The 22,696-nt window shown below is 38.6% G+C and overlaps 1 protein-coding gene across 12 annotated transcripts in view; it reads right to left on the bottom strand.

Moving 5' to 3' along the window:
• CREM (cAMP responsive element modulator) overlaps positions 1-22,696 on the bottom strand; it is a 112,597-nt gene that overhangs the window by 82,378 nt on the left and 7,523 nt on the right. For all 12 annotated transcript variants that reach the window (XM_055087805.1, XM_055087806.1, XM_055087807.1 and 9 more), the window contains exons 3-4: positions 21,976-22,073; positions 12,199-12,322 (exon numbers count right to left, since the gene is read on the bottom strand). In XM_055087805.1, coding sequence (XP_054943780.1) covers positions 12,199-12,322; positions 21,976-22,019 — 168 coding nt within the window. In that variant the 5' untranslated portion in view covers positions 22,020-22,073. The remainder of the gene's footprint in view (positions 1-12,198; positions 12,323-21,975; positions 22,074-22,696) is intronic.

Here is a 22,696-nt window from a genome sequence, read left to right as displayed (position 1 = left end):
CACTCCGCGGCATGTGGGATCTTCCCGGACCGGGGCACGAACCCGTGTGCCCTGCATCGGCAGGCGGACTCTCAACCACTGTGCCACCAGGGAAGCCCTATATTTCATAATTTTTATACCTCTTTTTATGAGGCTCTAAAAGTGTGTATAATGAACTCATAGTAGACATAGTTTACCTTTTCTTCCTGATCCCCTGAAGAATAATCCTCGTCTATAGGATGCGTGAAACATAGATTATGCTGATGCCACCACATCCACCGAAAACCCCACTACAGACAATAGTTAATCTGAAGAAATAAATTAAGATGATGCAATTGACAGCCTCACTTGGCTTTGCAATTTAAAAAGCTCTAATAATGACACATAACTGGGAAAACCTCACAATGTTGTAACACGGCATTTGATTAGCACCTAGTGGACTTGCTCCAATCTGTAGCTAGGTTCCCTTATGATGGGGTTTATGATGTCACAGTGCAGCTGCAAATGTCACAGAGCCACTGAGCCTGCGTTTAAGACAGTTAAAAAAGGATGAAAAAATGTGAATTCATGGTATAGCAGACTTCGCTATCAACTCTGCTGCCTGAAAATTCAGATCTATATATTACCTATTTTAATTCCAAGGAATACAATGAAAACCCAATTAACACTCTATGTGAGAAGCTGGAAAACTATACTGATTTCTGTGTATTAAGACAGGATTCTCAACAGTCTGTTTCTTCTATGGAAAAAAGAAGTGTTTAAAGAATATTTCAAATATTTTAAGGCTGAAAACAGGAAAATAATATTATAAACGTGAACACTTTAATAAAGACACAAAATATTTCACTTCATTTTTAAAAAAAGTTGTATTTACTTGTGCTAAATGAAGACAAACACAAAAGGAAAAATGTAGAATTGGTATCATTTTAGTGTCTTTAGTGTTTTTCTTTCCCATATTGAGGTTCTTCTTTTTTTTTTTTGAACAGTGTGGCTAACAAATTGCCAAAATCAATGGAGTTAAATTTTACCTTGTGAATATCAACTGAAAACACTGATGATAACAGAGTTGGCCACGTAAGACCGATATTTTTATATCTACTATGTTAAAATTGTTAGAACTATAATATGATCCTTGAATCCTTTGTGTGTAAGGCATGAAGAAATACTATCTGAAATCTATAATCTGAATTTTAAAAGGGAGAAGTGGATTCTGTTTCTGGTACTGTAATTATAAGTGGCCAAATATTATGTCTCTTTAAAAAAACTCCCCTCTTGAAAGCAAAGCAAATGTCGGAATCAAGTCATTCTTAATTATGTAGTCTGATAATACTTCCAATAAGCAGTGGTGATCACTGTGATGATCAGTGATGACAAAATTAGGGGTTCTTATGCTTTGAAAAACAATGTCCTAGTGAAATTTTTCCCTAGCTAATGCTTATAACTTATAAGTACTATTTATAGTACTTGGAGCATCATTTTATATTCTAACCAATACTAGATGTTTTACTTGTATTTATAAAGACTATGAACACAAACACGATCTTTATAGAAGTCAAAAATCCTTTAGCTCTAGATGTTTAAAAATCAATCTTATATCTTGGTTTCAGTAAGACTGAAACTAAAACTGATCATAATTTTCTAGCCAATTGCATTACAAAGTAGTAAATGCACATAGTGAAGTAAGTTGCAGTGAGATCCTGAGCCAAAAATGGCATTTACCCAGCAGATGTCTTACAAGGGCAAACATTGGACTCTTGACAATGATACACATCATTTCTAGTAATGAATAGGAAATGCAAGTGCCAAAAGCCAGAAGCTACAGAATGAATGCCTAAAACCACTTATTATCCAAACTACATATTAATCTATTTCTGACCAAAATCAACTCAGGAATGTCTATGCAGGAAACTGCAATTCACTTGAATTATTCTACTTTAATTCTTCTACCAATCACTTGGTATAAGTCCTAAAGAGTACTGACTAAGCAAAAGCAACCTTAAAAAATAGTAATAATAAACAAAATGTGGTATCTACATACAAAGGACGAAGGAATTCCTATCACATACTGTATAGCTGAACCTTCAGGCCATTATGCTAAGTGAAATAAGCCAGTCACAAAAAGACAAATGTTGATGATTCCACCTGTATGAGGTATCTAAAAGTAGTCAAATTCCTAGAAACCGAAAGTAGAATGGTGGTTACCAGGGGCTGAGGGGAGGAGTAAAAAGGGAGTTGCGGGGCTTCCCTGGTGGCGCAGTGGTTGCGCGTCCGCCTGCCGATGCAGGGGAACCAGGTTCGCGCCCCGGTCTGGGAGGATCCCACACCCCACATGCCGCGGAGCGGCTGGGCCCGTGAGCCATGGCCGCTGGGCCTGCGCGTCCGGAGCCTGTGCTCCGCAACGGGAGAGGCCACAGCAGAGGGAGGCCCGCGTACCACAAAAAAAGAAAAAAAAAAAAAAAAAAAAGGGAGTTGCTATTTAATGGGTATAGGGTTTTAGATTTGCAAGACGAAAAAGTTATAGAGATCTGTTTCACAACAATGTGAATATGCCTAACACTACTGAACTGTACATCTGAACTTAAGACTGCAGATTTTATGTATTTTTTTTCTACACATAAAAAATAGCAATAACTATTGCCCCACATTTGGTGGATATGATAATTAACTGACTTATTGCCAGGAAGATACTCAATAAATTGATTTTACCAAAGGCAATTAGACTGACTTCAACATCAGTTTATAAGACATAATTCTAAAGCTCTGGGTGTTCCCGTACTCTTGGCCCCAGAATTACTGCTCAAGACATAGACTAGCTATTGGTGCCAGGATTTATATGGACCAGTTACTAATACATCAAAATGGATAAAATTTAACTTTTCTATGCTCTTCATATATCCAAGGTCGGAAGCTGAGTTGGGATCTAAACATGATACCATCTTATCTGCCACTAAATAATGAAGGAGTAACAGTATACAGTATATATGTATATATACAATAGTTACTGCATGGTACTGTGCATAAATATATAGTATTATATATACAGTAGCTAGAGGTAGCATATATTTATGATTACTCTTTGCTAACTATGCATTTTCCCAGGTAATGCTCTCTGAAATGGTCTGGTTCAACACTGAGTACCTATGTATTACAAGTAATAGAAATGCTTAATGAAATCTAAAGCCAGGTGCCTGGGTTCTGCCTTTTATTAACTGTGTGACCTATGACAAGTTATTCACCCTCTCTGTACCTTAGTTTCCTCAACTGCAAAAGAGAATGAAAAAAAACAGTACCTTTCTACAGAGCTGTTGTGAGAGCTGAGCTATATGTGTAAAGCACGGAACAGCGTCTGGCACATACTGAATATTCAATAAACGCTCACTCTTGTTATTTTTATTATTGTTACATTTCATTTAAATAATTTGGTCAAGAATGTAGAGCTTAATTTACATGAATTGATATTAATCCTTTGATTTGGAAAGATTAAAATATTTTTAAAAATATTCCTCAAAATTAAGGTGGGGAAAGAAGAATCAAAGATTTGCATAAAAGTAGAAGTCAAAATCTGAATCAGTGACAAAACATGGCCAGACCAAATTGCATCCTTAAGTTTTTTCAGTTTTAGTCCAAAGGTCAGAGTTTATAAATAGAAAAGTCTAAGAATTTAGCTCCTAAAAAAAACAGTATAATGAAACTTGGTCTCACCATGAAATCTAAAATCTAGTAATAAATTTTAGTTTAGATTTTCAGAGCCAAAATGTTGTGAAGGAATGCTTGCACCGTTTTAAAATTTCTAAAATAAATCCAAAGTACAAAAATTTAGTATAAATAAAATTTGGTATAAATAAAATATACCAATTTAAATACATTCATGACATTATATCAGAACTTTGCTTAGAAAAGAACTACATATCAGCTTTTCTTCTCTATACCCACTGGAGGCCTATTTAAGCATAAATTTATATTACTTTAGAATGAATTTTTTTTTTAAGATGTTGGGGGTAGGAGTTTATTAATTAATTTATTTATTTTGGCTGTGTCGGGTCTTTGTTTCTGTGCGAGGGCTTTGTCTAGTTGTAGCAAGCGCGGGCCACTCTTCATCGCGGTGCGCAGGCCTCTCACTATCGCGGCCTCTCTTGTTGCGGAGCACAGGCTCCAGACGCGCAGGCTCAGTAGCTGTGGCTCACGGGCCTAGCTGCTCCACGGCATGTGGGATCTTCCCAGACCAGGGCTCGAACCCGTGTCCCCTGCATTAGCAGGCAGATTCTCAACCACTGCGCCACCAGGGAAGCCCCCTAGAATGAATTTTTGATACAATATATTTTTATAAATTTATTTTTGGCTGTGTTGGGTCTTCGTTGCTGCGCGCGGGCTTTCTCTAGTTGTGGTGAGCGGGGGCTACTCTTTGTTGCGGTGCGCGGGTGACTCATCGCGGTGGCTTTTCTTATTGTGGGGCACGGGTTCTAAGAGCGAGGGCTTCAGTAGTTGCGGCACGCGGGCTCAGTAGTTGCGGCACACAGGCTTAGCTGCTCCACAGCATGTGGGATCTTCCCGGACCAGGACTCGAACCCATGTCCCCTGCACTGGCAGGCAGATTCTTCACCACTGTGCCACCAGGGAAGTCCTGATACGATATATTTTTACACTAGCATAAGCCACTTCATCTCAAAGCCTGGCCACTACTATTCTAACCATATGAAATTACTATAATGAATAAAGCAAACGTTTATTGCACGTGGACTTTGTGTCAAGCACGGTATTTGGGCTTCACATAAGTCATCTCATTTAATGGTCAACTGATGAAATTAGTATTTCAATTATTTTAGGTAAAGAATCAAAGAATTCAGTCTAGTAAGTATTTACTTAAAACTATGTATAAAAATTAAGAAAATAATTTTGTGTCTTTAGTCTTAATCTACTTCACTCCATTACTTTTAAGTAAACAAATGACTACTACACTTAATTCAAACTGTGTGTACAGGTATAAGTTAGGGCTCTTTTTCATTATACCAAGTACAAAGCAGTAAACAAGCCCTTAGAAAAGGTAAAACTAGAAAGTTATGAGGACCTGGGAGACCAACTTACACTGGCAGTACCTATCATGGTATATTAACATATCTGATATCAAATAAATATCCATTATTTTTTAAAAGGTATTTAAAAAGAGGTCTATTGCTGTATAAACGTACCTACTGAAAGGCAAATGCCTTTCCTGAACTATTTCTGCTTGCACCTTTGTCATCTAATATTGTCTCTACTTAGTATTTTCAACCCCATAACCAGGCTTTTCTCTTCTATGCCTTTTTGGAGAATGACATGTTATATCTCTGATAGGGCTCAGAAAACCCACATTTCTGAAGATCACTTAAGATTTCTTAAGATGTTGTCCTAACTATCAATGAAGTGAAAATTTCCCAAAGCCTCTGTGTTTTCCAAATGTAATTCCTTTAATAGTTTGGGGTTTACAAAGGTTGCAGTAGCAAAAAATTGAAATAAGGCAAAGTAAATAATCTCTGAATCTTATTCAAAGAAGGAATTATAAAAATTAATGATCCATTTTTAAAATTTCAATGTCTAGTCTATTATTTTTGTTTTTTTTATTGTGGTAAAAAATACATAATATAAAATTTACCATCTTAACCATTTTTAAGTGTACCGTTCAGTAGTAAGTATATTCACACTGTTGTGAAACAGATCTCCAGAACATTTTCATCCTGCAAATCTGAAACTATACCCCTTAAACAACAGCCCCCTTGTATCTCCTCCCCCCAACCTACTCTTTAACTAGAAAAAAGTCAGAGAAAAGGATAAAGAGAATAACTGCTTATTCTCAGTTATTTTGCCATTACCACTAGCGACAAACTACCTGTTACTAAAACTAAGAAGGAAGACTTGAACATCAAACAAAAAGTACCCAAATCTCATAGAAAATCATTACAAATGACAGAAAATCTCTAACAGTCTCTCAAACACTAAAACAGATTTGTATGCAATTTTTTCTGATTATAAGGTGTATAAAAACAAAACCTTTTTCTGAAATTTGACTTTGACTGCTTTATACCTACTGAAATTACCTTTGAAACATCGATTTTCATTCAAAGAAAAGTATCATTTAACACACTGGGATGAAAACACAGACTATATTCTAAAGCCAAAAGCCACCCTTTGGGCTTCCCTGGTGGCGCAGTGGTCGAGAGTCCGCCTACCGATGCGGGGGAGTGCCCCGGTCCGGGAAGATCCCACATGCCGCGGGGCGGCTAGGCCCGTGAGCCATGGCCGCTGAGCCTGCGCGTCCGGAGCCTGTGCTCCGCAACGGGAGAGGCCACAACAGTGAGAGGCCTGCGTACCGCAAAAAAAAAGCCAACCCTTAAAGAAATCTATTAGCTATTATACACAGTTATCAAAATATGAGTACAGATTATATAACAAATTCTTATTTAAATTGAATAAAATGGTGACTAATATTAACAGTTCACAAATTATTTTTAATTATATCCCTTCAACCTTGAATTACCTTCAAGAATGAGTTACATTTCAAATTTTCTTGAAGTAGTTGACTAAGCAACAACAAAGATTTAGCATTTACTGAAAAAAATTCACTGTTCTATTTTTTCCCTCCTAACTTTTGTTAATTTTTAGAGCTAATTCTAAGTGAATACAAATATTATGTTCAAAAAATTTAAATTAGGGCAATTAAAAATAACCAGGGGAAGGAATACATAAAATTAAGGAGCAACAGAAAGTCAACAATAAAATAAAAATTTTTATTTCAAAATCTTAAGAGGAACTTTTTCAGTAAGAGCCCCTCAAGTCAGGGAATCAGCATATTGAGGTTTGAAAAACAAGATTCAATTAAACACTGAGCTTGGACTTCCCTGGTGGCGTAGTGGTTAAGAATCTATCTGCCTGCCAATGCAGGGGACACAGGTTCAATCCCTGGTCCAGGGAGATCCCACATGCCATGGAGCAACTAAGCCCATGTGCCACAACTGCTAGGCCTGTGCTCTAGAGCCCACGAGCCGCAGCTACTGAGGCCGCGTGCCGCAACTACTGAAGCCCACGCGCCTAGAGCCCACGCTCCCCAACAGAAGCCACTACGGTGAGAAGCCCGAGCACCACAACGAAGAGTCGCCCCCACGCACCACAACTAGAGAAAGACTGCGCGCAGCAATGAAGGTCCAATGCAGCCAAAAAAGAACCAAGACAAAACACTGAGCTTGAACTAGATGTACTCAGCCGACAGTAAGTATACCAAATCAACCTAACATGATACAGACCAACTTTAATATACAAATATGATGTTGCTGACCAATTATCAATAGCAAATGTTGCTTGTATGTTGCTTGATTTGTTTTGTTTTCTGATAGCCATCCATATTCTTCCTGGTCCTACTTAGGACCAAGAAGATGGATTTTTGGCACAGCTGGCCAAAACAATGAGAAATGCCATTCCAATTTTCCACCAGTTTGAAACAGAAAACACACAAGTCATACACTGAAACCTATCCCTTGTTAAATCATTCCTACTCCAATCCCTCACTGCATGCCAGGCCTGCTTTCTTCTAAGATGCTTCTTTACGTACTGTTTGCATTTACAGCAGAGAGGATAAGAAAGGAGATTAGCAGAGTATAATCTCTGAACAACATTCCCTAGTGGCTTCCTCTGCTCCACAGTCTCCTTGTTTCCAAAAATACAGAGGTTCTCGGAAAGGTTAAATTTTATATTAGAACTAACTCTCTAGAGGCACTACGCTGACCCTGATGATCTCGAGTTTCCTTCCAGCTCTACGACCCCTGTGATTCTGCTCCTTTCACCTTTCCTTCCTATCTTTGCTGAAACTTTGAGAATTGGCCATTTACAAAGTAGGGTTATTTAGCTTTCCAACTCGAGGTGTCATACTCAGGCCACAGGCTGCACCAGCAGCTATAAGGCATGAAGCTCCAGATAGCACATCCTCTCCTGAGGCTCCATCTGGATTACCACGCTCACCCTGAGTTTCATGGCAGCATTATCAATTCCCAAGAGACGTGGAACAAGAAAAGTTCAAGGTGCTACCACTGCTGCCTTCAGAGTAGATTACACATTTGTGAGATGAATGGGGAAATGTGAGTATGGAGTGCATATTATACCAAGGAATTATGCTCGATTATATTAGGTATGATCATGACATTTGGTTATATAGGAAAATGTCCATAACCTCTTAAGAGCTGCATACCCAGAAGAAAGTAGGAATGACATGACATGATGTCTGAGATCTGTAGAGCTGCTTAAAATTCTTCGACAAAAAGAAAAAAAAGGGGCTTCCCTGGTGGCGCAGTGGTTGCGAGTCCACCTGCCGATGCAGGGGACACAGGTTCATGCCCCGGTCTGGGAAGATCCCACATGCCGCAGAGTGGCTGAGCCCGTGAGCCATGGCCACTGAGCCTGTGCGTCCCGAGCCTGTGCTCCGCAACAGGAGAGGCCACAACAGTGAGAGGCCCGCGTACCGCAAAAAAAAAAAAAAGAAGATAAATGAAGCAAGTGCTACCAAATCTTAATAATTTTTAAGTTTCTACATATATATGCCAGAGTATTAGTCTACTCTTGTATATGTTTGAAATCTTTCATCACAAAAGAAATGATAACTTCCCATTACCCATTTAAGGATTATATTATTTCCAAAGGCTGTAAGTATGATTTTAAAAACTACCTGTATATACAGTAATTTTGCTTTTCACCATTTTAGCTTTGGGAAAGGGTTTCCTCCTGGCTTGGTTATATAAAATAGATTCTTCCATTTACCACCAAGAGTTTTTCCAGGGGGGAAGGGTGGGGAGGGGGGTAGAATCTAGTCTTATATATGTATCAACACATACACTTACCAGACAAGATTCCAGCTTCAATTAAAAAAAAAAAATCTACTTAAAAACTAACTCAGGCAAGAAGAAATCCAAGTCACAGTACTCAGCCTCGATGATCTGCCACTCCAGCCTCTAGCCCTTTGACACTGTCACCATGTGACTTCTATTCACTATTGGATACAGTTAGAAGGGAAAGGCTCCAATGATATGTGGGAAGTTATAAAACAGAAAAACTGAAAACTGAGAACTCCAGCCTCCCTCAATCAGTCAGCAGAGCAGAGGTGTGAGGGCCAAGAGCAAGCTCAAGTTTTCAGATCTTCGTAACTGGGACAATTTTCAGTGTTAACTTGATTAACAGAAGCTCTGGAAAGGCCAGGATACTCAAAACTACCACTATCAAATGACCAGAGGCAAAGGATCAAATCCGCTGAAACTTCTGGTTACACTCTTTGTTCCGACACTACTTAATGATAATTAGACCATGTAAAAAGGAAAGTAACTGTTATAAATTCCTCCTTTATACAAACCTGAACTTAAGTCTAAAACATCTGGGAATTCACAATCCTCTAGTTTAAATGAAGTAAGTGGCAAGGACATACAATGACACTGGGAATTATTCAGAAGAGTCAGTCACTTTTAGCATATATTATAGGCTTAATAAAATTTCAGTTTGATTTCCTAATCCTTCGATTATATAATATTGCATAATAATAATGAATACTCATAAATAAACAGCTTCAGGCATCACAAGAATCTAAATTAATAATTACGTTTAGAAAATTTTGACTGCTAAGAACTGTGTCCTAATTCTGCAAAATATCATGATCCATAGAGGATTTATGGCCTCATATCCATGGAGGATAACTCTTAGTTAACCAAAAGAATCAATGACTCCGCATACAGATTTCTTCTTAATCTCTTAACATTCCTAGTATGTGAAAGACAAAAACCATAATTTATTTTTTGATCAACTATTTTAAATATAGAGAAAACAGAATAACATAGCAGGTCTATGAACTTGCTATCCAGATTTAATGACTATCAACATTTGATATATTTGAGATTTTTAAGGAAGTAATAAACATTGTAAATGTAAACCACAGCCTTTTTCTAGTTCTGTGATTCAGCCTTCTCACAAGTCTCTATCTCCCCCTTCTATTTTATTTAACACTCCCAGCTTTCTCACACCCCAGTTCTCACTCCTTTGTTTCACAGACCCATCTTTATCTATTATTTCACAGAAAAACTTCTTGAAGAATCTATACTTCCAATTTCCTCTCCCTCTTATTTATTCTCTAACCTACTAAAGCTAGGTTTCTGTTCACTGGACTCCTATTCAATTCCAAAACCTCATAAATCCAAGGTTATTTTTTGGACTTCATGTTACTTGACCTCTTTAGCAACTTCCGACTGAGGCTCACAGGGCTGGGTGTCACCCAGGCTGAAGGTCCTCAGAACTGCCAACTGTCACTGTTAGACAATGGAGATCTGTTGTTTTAACTGTGCAGGCCCAGAAGGCCGGAGGAAACTGCATGTGTGGAGGACAGGAAACCAGTGGCGGCAGAAGAAAGATTTGCTTTCAACTACCACTTCAGCAAAAGGGCAGAATTACAGACCAAGAATCATAGTTATAAAACCTCTAGAACACCCCAAATTCACCAAAAGATATATGTGCATTCTATTTCCACAGACAAAAAGACTAAAGGATAAACACCAACATGCTAACAACAATTAAATTTCTGGATGTTAAGACTATAGTTAGCTTTAATTTTCTTCTAATAATACACATTTTTTCAATTCTGTAAAATGAACATGCATTTTTTTAATAAGAAAAAGGCTGCTTTCTTAAAAAATAGCAAAGGTCTGAATGCCTGTTTTCCGGGGTAACAAAGAAGGCTGTTGCCATGGAGATGTAGCTCCACAAAGCACTTGTGAGGAGAAAACCCCAGGGAGCAGCAAGTGGGTGTCTGGAACTTGAAAGAGGAAAGAAAAGCAGGCTGGGTGCTTGGGTGTCTTGGGAAAATAGAGGCCTCACAGGAGCCAGTCTGGCCGGAGACAACCCAGGAGATGCCTGGCGCTCCCGAGGGCTCTCCAGGAAGCCATCCGGTCCTTTCTATTCTCCCTTCAAGATACTGCAGGAGTCTCTCCACTGCTCGCACCCCACATCACCATGATGCCACTCAAATGGTGTCCAGCCCCCCACCCCCCGACCCGCTCCCAGCTCGCTGACGTCCCCATGCAACCTGCACACAGTCGCTGGTGTAAGACACACAGTGAACGCTGGAAAATGTCTCAGGAACATTTAGAACACAGGATGGTCCACGATGCCAAATGTTTACCACCCACTGCTTACCCTGACCAGCTCAACTTCCCAGGCCAGACACGTGGCTCCACTCAGCCTCAACGTTGCAGCTCCCACCCCCATCCTCTGCCTTTGTACATTCTTCCCTGGCCTAGAATACGCTTCCCTCTCCTCCACCCGTCAACCTCTACTCACGCTTTGTGCCCAGCTCAAAAGTAAAATCCTCTACAAAGCACTCCTGGTCAACCGGCTGCTCCCCCTCTGCACGCCTCAATCATTCCTAAGTAACATCTCACAGTACTTTTTTTTTTTTTTAAACATCTTTATTGGAGTATAATTGCTTTACAATGTTGTGTAAGTTTCTGCTGTATAACAAAGTGAATCAGCTCTATGTATACATATATCCCCATATCTCTTCCCTCTTGCGTCTCCCTCCCACCCCACAATACTTCTTCCACAGCGAGAATTACCCCTCAAACACCTCTACCCCACTAAACCGTGAGATGTCAAGGCCAGGAAATACATACCCCACACATCTAGAATAGTGCCTAGATACAGGAAGGATTCAGTAAGTATTTGATGAACTAAATAAATGTGATGGTTTTTACTACATATTTTTATAGATATCTAGAAATAAAGTTAAGAGCTGAAAAACAAACACTAACTCATATCGGTGGTCGCTAAACGAAACTAATTCAAAGTTTAAGACCTAACTAAAAAGAAAGTAAAGATTAAACCAAATATACACTGGACAAATGGCAAGATTTCTGCCATCTTTATAGCTAAGAATATAAAACTACTGAATATTTCAATGTGGAATTACTGACCTTCTCGAATAATAAATTGAGGATTACATACTATGGAGGGGGTTTTGTTTTTCCTTTACATAGTGTCTGTTACAATGCAAAAGTAATTCAAACACGTATCTTCTCTTCGAAGTCAAATCAGTAAGAATGGCTGATAACCAGGGAATAGGGGAAACTTAAGACCAACTGCAAGAAAACAGAATCTGCACACAATTCTCATTCCCATACAGGCTAATTTTCATTGGTGCCTGCCTGTTGCCTACATTATGTTTACCTGAGCTAAAGTGGGGATTGAATTTTGACCAGTCTGCGTCTGCATGTGAGCAGATTTGCTCTCTGCCACAGAATCTGGTATACTTCCATCCTGCTGAGAGTCAATTGTTTCCATGGTCATTTGTCTGGAAAGACAATAAAAAGGAAGAAGTATTAAGGCCCTACCTGAAATATCTGTTTTCACTTGGCTTTCTGATTGATATTCATTTCTATCATCCAATTGTACTACTTTATATTTTCAAGAAATAGACTCAGTGGCAGAGTCCTAACTCTCCAAACTTAAAGGCACCTTCTCTGCTCACTGGGTATGAACATTACCAAGGGAGCACTACAAAATGTTCCATGGAATTAGTTTATTTAAAAAAATTTTAAGCCCTCTAGCATAAATTAGTGATAAAGTTAGGTTTTATATTTTACGTGAAGTTTAAATATTCTGACTCTCATGGCCTAATAAACCTGCTTTACATTATGATGTAATATGAAAGAACTTCCACATTGTCTAAATTAAATGTGTTACGATATAAAGATGTGTCTCCTTTGTCAGCACTAAGTAGTTTCTGATAAAAAAGCCTGTCAAATTGAATCACTCAGAGTTGACCACTTGTCCTGCAGCTCTCCCTTTACTTAAAGAGGAGAATCTAATTTTTCCAGGAAAAATTTATGCAATAATCTTTTTGCCTATAATTTCAATTTAAGTTAATGACTTCTATATAGACTCTTTCTAGATAGATGGTAAACCATATTACAATGTTACCCTACTACTAGAAAATATAAAATGCAAACAAACTAAGCAAAATCAAATTTTAAAAACTTATAGGAACTACTCCCTGCTATTGTACATCTTTTCAGTTGTCAATAATATAGTGTGTTTTTTTTCACCTTAGTAGTCTAAATATATATCCAAAAAGTATGCAGGTAACTTAGAACTTTGAATTGACATGTCCAGATCTTTTTTCCCAGATTTAATTAGTAACCAGATCCTACAGATCCTTCATCTACTTAATACCTTCTTTTGCATTTCAACAAACATTACTTGAATCCAAGTCTTCTGTTCTCAAAGCTGTCTGCTATAGTCGATACTACACCTAGAATTACTTCTCCCTATTCAGACATTTTAATACTTACAACTGAACATGACAATTTAGAGCAATTATAAAAATAAAAATCTAGAGTCTACTATGAAAAAAAATGTCTTTCCCTCAACATTCCCCAATTCCTTTATCTCTTTTCTTATTATTTCCCAGCATGGACTCTCCAATTCTAGGTAAGTAGAGGCCATCCCCCTGCAAAAACTGCCAATTCCTGTGGTTCTACTTTTGCTGTGAGCAGTTCCCAAAGAGAATACCTAGAACATTTAATTCTGCAGGATATGAAAAGGTATAATCTGAGAAAAGAGGGTAAGGGGGAAACGCTTAGTTAGAGTTTGAAATATCCGGGATTAAAAGGGTTTCTTTGCTGCAGAACTTTCTCAGAAGCTTGACTATTTCAGTGTGACTTGAGAAGGGTGGAGGGTGCAGATCCAATAGGCAGCATTTTCCAAAAGTATCTGACTCCCCTAGACCCTCTTCCCACAAAGCAAGTCCTCGCAGAAGTGTTGTGGGAAGAACTTGAGAAATGTTGTCTTATGCTATTTCTTACACCATTATTAAAAGCCCTCTTTAGGCTCTGCCAAGAACTTGAGTCTCCACTCAAACATTACACGCTGAAAGGCCTTCCCCATTTCAGAAACATTCCTTCAGCACCATCTACAATACATGACAGGCCCTGAGAATACAAAAGTTAAGTCACAATCCTTGCCCTGAAGGAAATCATTCACCACTTGGGCCTTGGTTTCTCAAAGTATAGTCCTCGCACAACCTGTATCAGAATTAACAAATACATTTGTAAAGACAAAAAAAAGGCAGATTCCCAGACTCAACCCCAAATCTGATTCAAACCTTCCGAGGGGTCTAATTTTTTATATCCAAGAGATTCTGATATATATTAAAATTTGAGAAAAACTTAGCTTATTGGTAAATTCGATCAGTTAGACCAGTAATGAACACTTCTTAAACTGCGTGAAGCATGTTATGTACGAAATGCTTTGGAAAACACAGGAAGGAATGTTGAAGTCAGCCTGAGGATGGGGCCATATGAGTTGTATACTGAAGGATGAGAAGAAGCATTTCACCAGGTAGCAAAGGACAGGAGGACCATGAGAGGAAGGAAAATACGGAGCATGTCTGGAAAATAGAGTAGCCGACTGTAACAGAGAATGTGGTGAGGCGTGGGGGAGCCCTCGGGGGAGCCTATCTACATCTAGGGGGGAAGAGGCAGAGCAGACAGGTGGAAGTATGGCCTGAAAGGCTGGGGGGATCCAGATTAAGAACTGCTTTTAATACTCTGGAGAGAAGAAATGTCCATGTCACTCAGATGCTCCTTTACTCTACGTCCTTCAGCATCTACACTGTACAACGTTTCAACTATTTGATAACTTAGAATTCAGTCAAGAACAAGACAATAACCAAGAGTTACCTGTTAACAGGCAAAACAAATGGCCCAAAGTTCGTAAACTGAAACTTCTAAAATGAGGAGTACCTAGTTGGTACTCTAAACCCATTCAATTTAATTTTAAATACAATTCTCATTTATCTGGTTTCTAAACACACTGGATATAAGAAGTGACAGCTGGACATAGGGTGAGGGGAGGAGAAAACATACAGAATATAATAAACAGGTCAAGAATTCCAGTGTGACTGTGGTGGGAACGTAAGTTGGTGCGGCCACCGTGAAAACAGCGTGGAGGGTCCTCAGAACACTCAAACAAGAGCTGCCACACGACCCAGCAATCCCTCTACTGGGTGTATATCCAACCCCCCGCACTAATTCGAAAAGACATATGTACCCCAATGTTCACAACAGCACTGTTTACAACTGCCAAGATATGGAAGCAACCTAAGTGTCCATCAACAGATGAGTGGATAAACAAGATGTGGTCTATATACACAGGGGAATGCTACTCAGCCATAAAAAATGGAATTTTGCCATTTGCCATAATGTGGATGGACTCGGAGGAGGGTATTATGTTAAGTGAAATCAGTCAGAGAAGGACAAATACTCCATGATATCACTTATATGTGGAATCTAAAAAATACAACAAGCTAGTGAATATAACAAAAAAGAAACAGACTCACAGATATATTGAACAAACTAGTGGTTACCAGTGGGAAGAGGGAAGGGGGAGGGACAGGGTAGGGGGAGGGGATTAAGAGGTACAAACTATTAGGTATAAAATAAGCTACAATGATATACTGTACAGCACAAGAAATATAGCAAAGATTTTATAATAAGTAAAAATGGAGTAGAACCTTTAAAGATTGTGAATCACTGTATTTGTACACCTGTAACTTATATAATATTGTACATCAACTATACTTTAATAAAATTTTTTAAAATTATTTTTAAAAAAAGGAATTCCAAGTGTGTAGCAATTTGGGCCCATACAGGGTAAAGTCTCCTAGTTCTTTATATTCAGGAAATTGAAGAATTTATGAGTTAAAATTCAATAACTGATATTTACAATAACTATCCTGAGCCATTAAGAAAGAAAATAATTATACTTTGTATAATTTAAGGAAAGAGGAGTATACATAATAGAATCTAGGAAGACTCCCACCAAAGAAAGCACTAATGCTTAAAAAGGTAAACCTAAGCTATTCAGGAGTTGTTTTTTGAGCTATAATGAGAGACTTCGTAAGTTATTAAACATTTCAAAATGTTTTACACGTGAAAGTGTTTTATATACACTATTTCATGCACTCACGTTCACTGTTCCCTTTTTTTTCCTGGGTGTTCCCCAGAGTTCAATCCTCTGCCTTTTACTTTTTTCAGTCTACATACTATGGCTTCCTCAACCCTATATGCACTTGACTCCCAAATCTGTATCTGTGCTTCGCCCTCCAAGTGAGCATCTTAACCTGGAGTTTGCACAGACACCTATCCCTTCCATGATATTTCTTCTTTCAGTCAAGAGCATCACTATCCATTCAAGCTCCAAAGTCAGAATCATGTGTCTGTATGTGAGCCAGTACCACACCAACTACCAAAAAACCCACATAGCTAAATACCAGCCAGATCAGGATGCCATGAAGCCCGGAGCCTCCTAGTGAAGAAAGGCGGAGATGGAAGGTGGGCGGCACCCCACCCCCACCCCGTCCATCCTCCCTGCACACTTGGCATCACCCACTAGCCTCCTATCCCAGCACTGGGCCAAGCAGCTGCACGGCTGCTCCTCACAACCGCTACCGGCCGCTCACACATCCCAGCAAGATACCCTGTCAGCCGTGACTAAACTGCAATGCCCCTTCACCTATGCCAGCATCATATCCATTAGCATCTCACATTCTGCTTTCCCCAGCCACTGTCAAAGACAGAAGCTCCTCCCACATGTCATTTTCACTCTCAAAACCAGTGCTTCCGTTCCCCCTATAATACAGTTGCTTGCTCCTGTTCTCCTCCGAAGCCTTTGCAATGTGCTGTCTGGAACTCCCAAAGCCCCCCACACCCCACCTCAAGAAGGAGCTGCTGGTCTTCCCACACTGAATCAAGATCCCAATGTTGACCTGGCATCCTCACTGATCCCCACTGTTTCCCAGCTGTGCTTCCTCGGCTCCTTCATAAAAACTCTTGCTCACGGAGCCTCAAGGTAATTGGGTGTACCATCCTGTACTACTCATCCATACGATAATCATCAGCTTCTCCTTTCAAGGATTGACACTGAAGACTTTGGCACCTGACTTAAAAAAGCTTTCCTCTCCACCATTCTCTGTTATGTTCCACCCTCAAAACAAAGGACCCATCCCTCACCCTGATGCTTCGGTTTAATGACTTTCTTCCCTCCCCTACAGCCATCTACTTGAGGGGCTGGCCGTACACTGGACTTTGTCAGTGTCCAAAACTGCTCCACCTCTGAAATAATTAATTCTGACATCCCACTCTACCAATATCCTATCCTCCCAGCTCACACCCACCCTCAATTACTCCCATCACGCCTGTATCTCCACCACACTGATCTCCAGACCACTACTTTCTCCCTTTCAATCAGCCTCCTCCTTTCTTCACATCCTGTCCTACTCAGCTTAGAATCCATAGTTTCTCATTTTAACTGTTGTTTCCCAATACCCTAAAGTCCCTTGTCCCTTTTCCTTCTGTTTTATCTGCTTAGTAAATACCAATCTCAGATAAAACCAATTCTGTCTCCTCTATGCCTGCACCAATGAACAATACTGAACAAAATTAAAAAACAGATTATTAAGGCTACTGAATCCAGTTTTCAACCTCAAATAAGCAGCAATCTTACTGCTTCCTTGGAAGCTTACTCTCCCATTCTCTGCTACTGTTTCAAGTCTCCCTCTTCTCAAATCCCTGAGCTCACCTACTATCACCTTCCACATGAGACCTTGCCTCCTGTTTCAGATGAGAACCCCCTCAACTTCCTGCCACCAAATCAACAAACCCACTTACATCTACACCTGCATTTTCCCTTGCTTCCAACTCCCCAGACTTAAATTCCTGTCTGTCCTTGGGATCCCTCTTCATTAGGCTATGGGGGCATTACACTAACAATTACCCTCTGCCCTCCCCAATGGCTTCCTCCTGCCAAGATTTAAGCTTGTTCAAGTCTCCCCAACCACACACAAACACACACACACACACACACACACACACACACACACAACCACTGAACCAGAAGTCATTCTCTAGCTGCTCTCTCAAACCTCTCTTCTTCCTCTCACTGCTAAGCTACTTTAAAGAACTGCCAACACTATCTCCATTTCTTCACCTCCCACCTACTCCCAGACAACCCCTAACTGACTTCTGCCTCACTAAGACTTCTCTAGTAAGGGTAATCTATATCAGTCACTGAATCCAATGTTCATTTTAAGTCCTATCTTGTTTGATCCCTCAGCAGCACTCAAAACTGCTGACATCTCCCTTCTTGGGACTCTATCTTGAGGTCACGATACTGATTTTCTGCTCTCATCCGATTCTCTGACAATTTCTCCACAAGCTCCTTTGCCAATTCTTTCTCCTACTCGGTGTTAACCTTCAACACCGCATTCTTCAGGACTCTGGTTAGCCTTCTGGCCTCACTCTCAAATCTCTCCCTGTGCAATATCATCCATTTCTCTAAATTCAAGCACCAGCTTTAGGCTTATGACTCTCAAATCTAGATCTCTGGCCCAGAGGTCTCTCTTGAATTCCAGAATCATATATCCAAGTGCTTGTTTAACATCTCCAAATAGATGTCCTGCAGGTACCTCAAACTCAATGGGTCCAAAGCTAACTCCTTTTCTTCCTCCACAAACATGTTCCTTCTCTGAGTTTCGTACCTCAGGAAATGGGGCCCCACCTTCCTTCCACCCATCTGCTCCAGTGGAAACCTGAGTGTCATCCTGAAACCCTCTCCCTTTCTTTCCCTACAGCGTCATCTCCAGGTGGGATGACTCCACCTTCTAAAGAACAATTCAGTGCTCTTCTCTGCCACCACTGTCCTGCCGACAGTTATCTTTCTGAAACATATTTCTGCTTAAAACTCTTCAGGAGTTTCCTATTGACTACAGGATAAAACCCAAACTTCTCACAATAATCATAACTACAACTACCGTTTGTCAAGTGCTTACCATGTGGTAAATGCCTGCTAGTTTTCATTCTTAACAACTTTATAAGGGCAATATAGCTAGTTCTTCTTTTAGAGGTGAGGAAAAGGAGACAGAAAGAGGTTAAGAATCTGATTTTACCACAAAGGTACTGAGTGGCAAAGCCAGGTTTCGAACTAAGGTCTTTTTCCAAAGTTCATATTCTCAATTACCAAACCAAACTGCCATTCAATTTCTTTCACAATGTGACCTCATTTTATCTCTACAGCCTCATCTCTAGTCACCCCATTCCTTCCCACACTCTGCATTCCAGCCTCCTTATGAGCCATTTTTTGGTCAAACACACATCTATTCCCCCAATTCTAATCTTTTATATCTGCTCTTCCCTGTTCCTGGGATGCCCTTCACTCCTTCTCTGTCCAACAGGCGCACTTCTACTCGTTCTTCAAAGCCTGGCTCAAGGACACCATCTTTCAAAGCCTATTCTAATAGCCTTGGGCACAATTACTCTTTCTGAGTTCCCAAAGCATCTTGTGCAATCCCCTCCATTTCAGCACTTGTCTAGCATATACCACATCTGTCCACAAAGTACTAGCACAGTGTGTGCAACAGAGACCACATCTTAGATTTCAATGTATTCCCAGTGCCTAGTACAGAATCTACCATAATCATTAAATAAGCCGATTAATCAATTATTCTAGAAGACTATGCAACTGTTAGGTGTTACTAAAATGATAAAAATAAGGTTCAGAGAGATTAAGTGACTTTCTACGGAGCACACAACAGACTGCATGATAGAGAGTGAACAAGAGGTCTTGTGACTGTGACCTCAGGGGTCCTTCCACAGCAGTAGTCCCGTTTAGACACATCTTAAAAAATGCTGTGCTTTTGAGTATGCTGCAACTGTTGTCACAATCTTCATTCAGATATGCTCTGTCTTTCCCACGAGGATGGAGAGACTCTAATCTTATCCCATTTTATTCTCCTGGAGTGCCTCGTACAGTGCTCAGTACATGGCATTCAGTAAAAGCTTGATACTAAATCAATTTATTTGAAGGTAAAAATCATCTACAGAAGAGTAAGGTCAGCACTACCAATTTACACACCCTGTCATTTTCAACTAAGTTCACTCTGCTGATCTATATCCAACTGTTCTCCAGTACCACCGCCTAAAGCCACTAAAAACCAACCCAGGCCAGGACTCAGGGCCGAAGATTCAATTAACATTTAAGTGCTCAACATGGGTCAGGCACTGTACTGGGTATTTTCAAACACTAACTCAGCAGGAAATACAGGAGCCAGACCTCAGCTGGAAATAATGTACATCACACTTAACATCTGTAAGTCAGCCTCAGTAGTCCTGATGGAATTTATTTAAAAAGTGTAAGAGAAAGATCCATTTTAATCTTGCATTGTTCACTTACATACTTTATAGTGAAAATTAAAGAGGTGTACATACAATATTTTCCCCCAAATCTCACTTTTTGTAACAAATTTTAATCATAGTTATACCAGTATTAATAATCTATAAATTAATTAATTATGTAATATTTTAATCTTAAATCCAAATTAGACAGAAAAAGACCAATTAGGAAATATAAATTACAGAATATTTAAAAATAAAAACATATGAGATAAAACAATAAAAAAAACTAAAACAAATTAAAAAGTCCATTAAGCACCATAAGCTAACAGTAAGCAAAATACTGGCAAATATTCAGTTCCACAATTCTAAAGAACAGATAAGGATTTGCTAAAATGGGCATATTTAAATTTATAAATGGTTAATGGAAGTAGCAACATTCTTTTCTTATGAAAGCTAAATATTTCTTCTGAAATTTTTTATATTATCGGCAAACCATTTTCTTCTTCAACAGAAAAGTAAATGTTATCCCAATATTTTCTGAATATATTGGGATTCAGTTTAATAAGTGTTAATATAACTAATGTTTTAAAAGAATAGGGTCCATCCAGGAGCACAATTTTCAAAGACTTCCAGGGTGAGCTACTTTTAGGGGTGGGGGGTGGAATTGTATTTGTTTGCTTACTCTGTTCAATTTTCTAGGCCTTTAGTAGAACACCTATGTCATACTGCAAAAACTCCCCAAAATACTGAACTACAACAAATAGTACAGTACTGTCTGTATATGATTTGTATAATATACATTCAAGAAATGAATACAAAGGAATATACCTGTAAAAATGATACTTACAATTATAGAAATATTGAGGTAATTAATGACCAAAGTTATTTCGGCATACCTATGTTTCAAGAACACACAAGATATTTAAATAGAAGAAAAAGCCAGAGAAAAGGGAAAAACATTTTAAAGAAATGCTATCGTAAGTACCCAGGAAAGTGTTTGTAAAAGATAGGAACAAAGAAGAGAAAAGGAATACAGACCAAAAATATCTAAATGAAAAATAAGACAAAGGCAGTTTCCTAATTATAATTAAAGTGTACAATGAACTAATAACTTCTAAAATCTTACTTAGTTGTATCCAATCTGCAAAGACAAATTACACTGCAGAGCAACTATATTTACCCTTGTAAAAATTTTCACCTCTTTTAAAAATAGGATCCAGCAGCAAAAGGAAAAATTATTAAAGTTGTTTCTATTATCTATTTTTAAACAGTTTTACCAAAACTGTCATAGAAAATTCATTTTCTTTTTGACGCTAGACCCAAATGATGAACCAGAATGTCTCTGAAAGTAACTAAAAGAAAACCTGAAAAATAATATTTGGATTTCTGTAAAACGCTTGGTAGAGACTTCCCTCTGTTTTACAACTTCAGGTACAAGTGTAAGCAGGAAAACGAAAACTCTGTCCACATCCTTAAGTACAATCTCCTTTCTGACTGGAAAGGCCAGCGTTTAGAATGAGCTGCCCGTGAATGTCCACCTATCCTCTGCATTGCCTCACACAGCACATGGTGGAAGAGAAACTCCCTAATTGAGTAGCTGAGCAATTTGGGTACATATTATTATTTTTTTTATTATAACGTGTATATATACATACACACATACACATATATATGTATGATACATAGATATACACCATTAATTTATCCATCATTTTAACTTTAAGCTCTCTAAGTAGAACTTTCAAACAAATAGAAAAATAATATATCCACCTACCTTAGATTTGTTTTAATATATTTTTTCCTGCCACATTTGCTCATTATTAAGACATTTGTAATCAATGCTTTGCTCCTTCGTTTTCTTCTTTATTTATCCTGCAGTAAAATTATAATGTTGAGTTGGCAGATCATAAGATTTTATTTTAAAAAAATTAAAATCTCTCAAAACTACACCAGAATACCCCAGAATACCCTAATTTCCATAAAACAAAAAACAAAAAACAGCATAGAAAGGTGAAAACAACTCCGTATTTTTTTCAAACTTACTTCTATTCAATTTCCTTATCTTCTTAGGAAAAAATTCAAAAAAATTAAATCATGTGGTACTTATCATTTTCCACTGAAGAGAGTGCAGTGCTGCCTAAATCATTTCACACACACTACAAATTGCTCATAAGTATCAGCTCTATTTTAAAATAATAATCACTTAATAAACTGAATGAATCTATCATTTTCTCAAATTTCACTCCACTAAAACAAATTTGTCAACTATTTTTCATTTACCTTAACTTCAACACTGGGTTTTGTCAAAGAATTTTAACTGCAAACAAAATAGTAACCGTTCCTTTAAAATCTCCTCTGATAGCCTTTAATCCTTTAAAAAAGCTGTTTTAGACACTCTAGCAATTAAACCCCATTTTTTTTTTTTTTACTAATATCTCTTTAAAATACACATTTAGGGCTTCCCTGGTGGCGCAGTGGTTGCGCGTCCGCCTGCC

The sequence above is a fragment of the Physeter macrocephalus genome, chromosome 11, assembly GCF_002837175.3.
Source record: "Physeter macrocephalus isolate SW-GA chromosome 11, ASM283717v5, whole genome shotgun sequence".
NCBI classification, from domain to species: domain Eukaryota; kingdom Metazoa; phylum Chordata; class Mammalia; order Artiodactyla; family Physeteridae; genus Physeter; species Physeter macrocephalus.
Note: the sequence above shows the minus strand (reverse complement) of the source record. Positions and strands in the feature narration are given on the sequence as shown.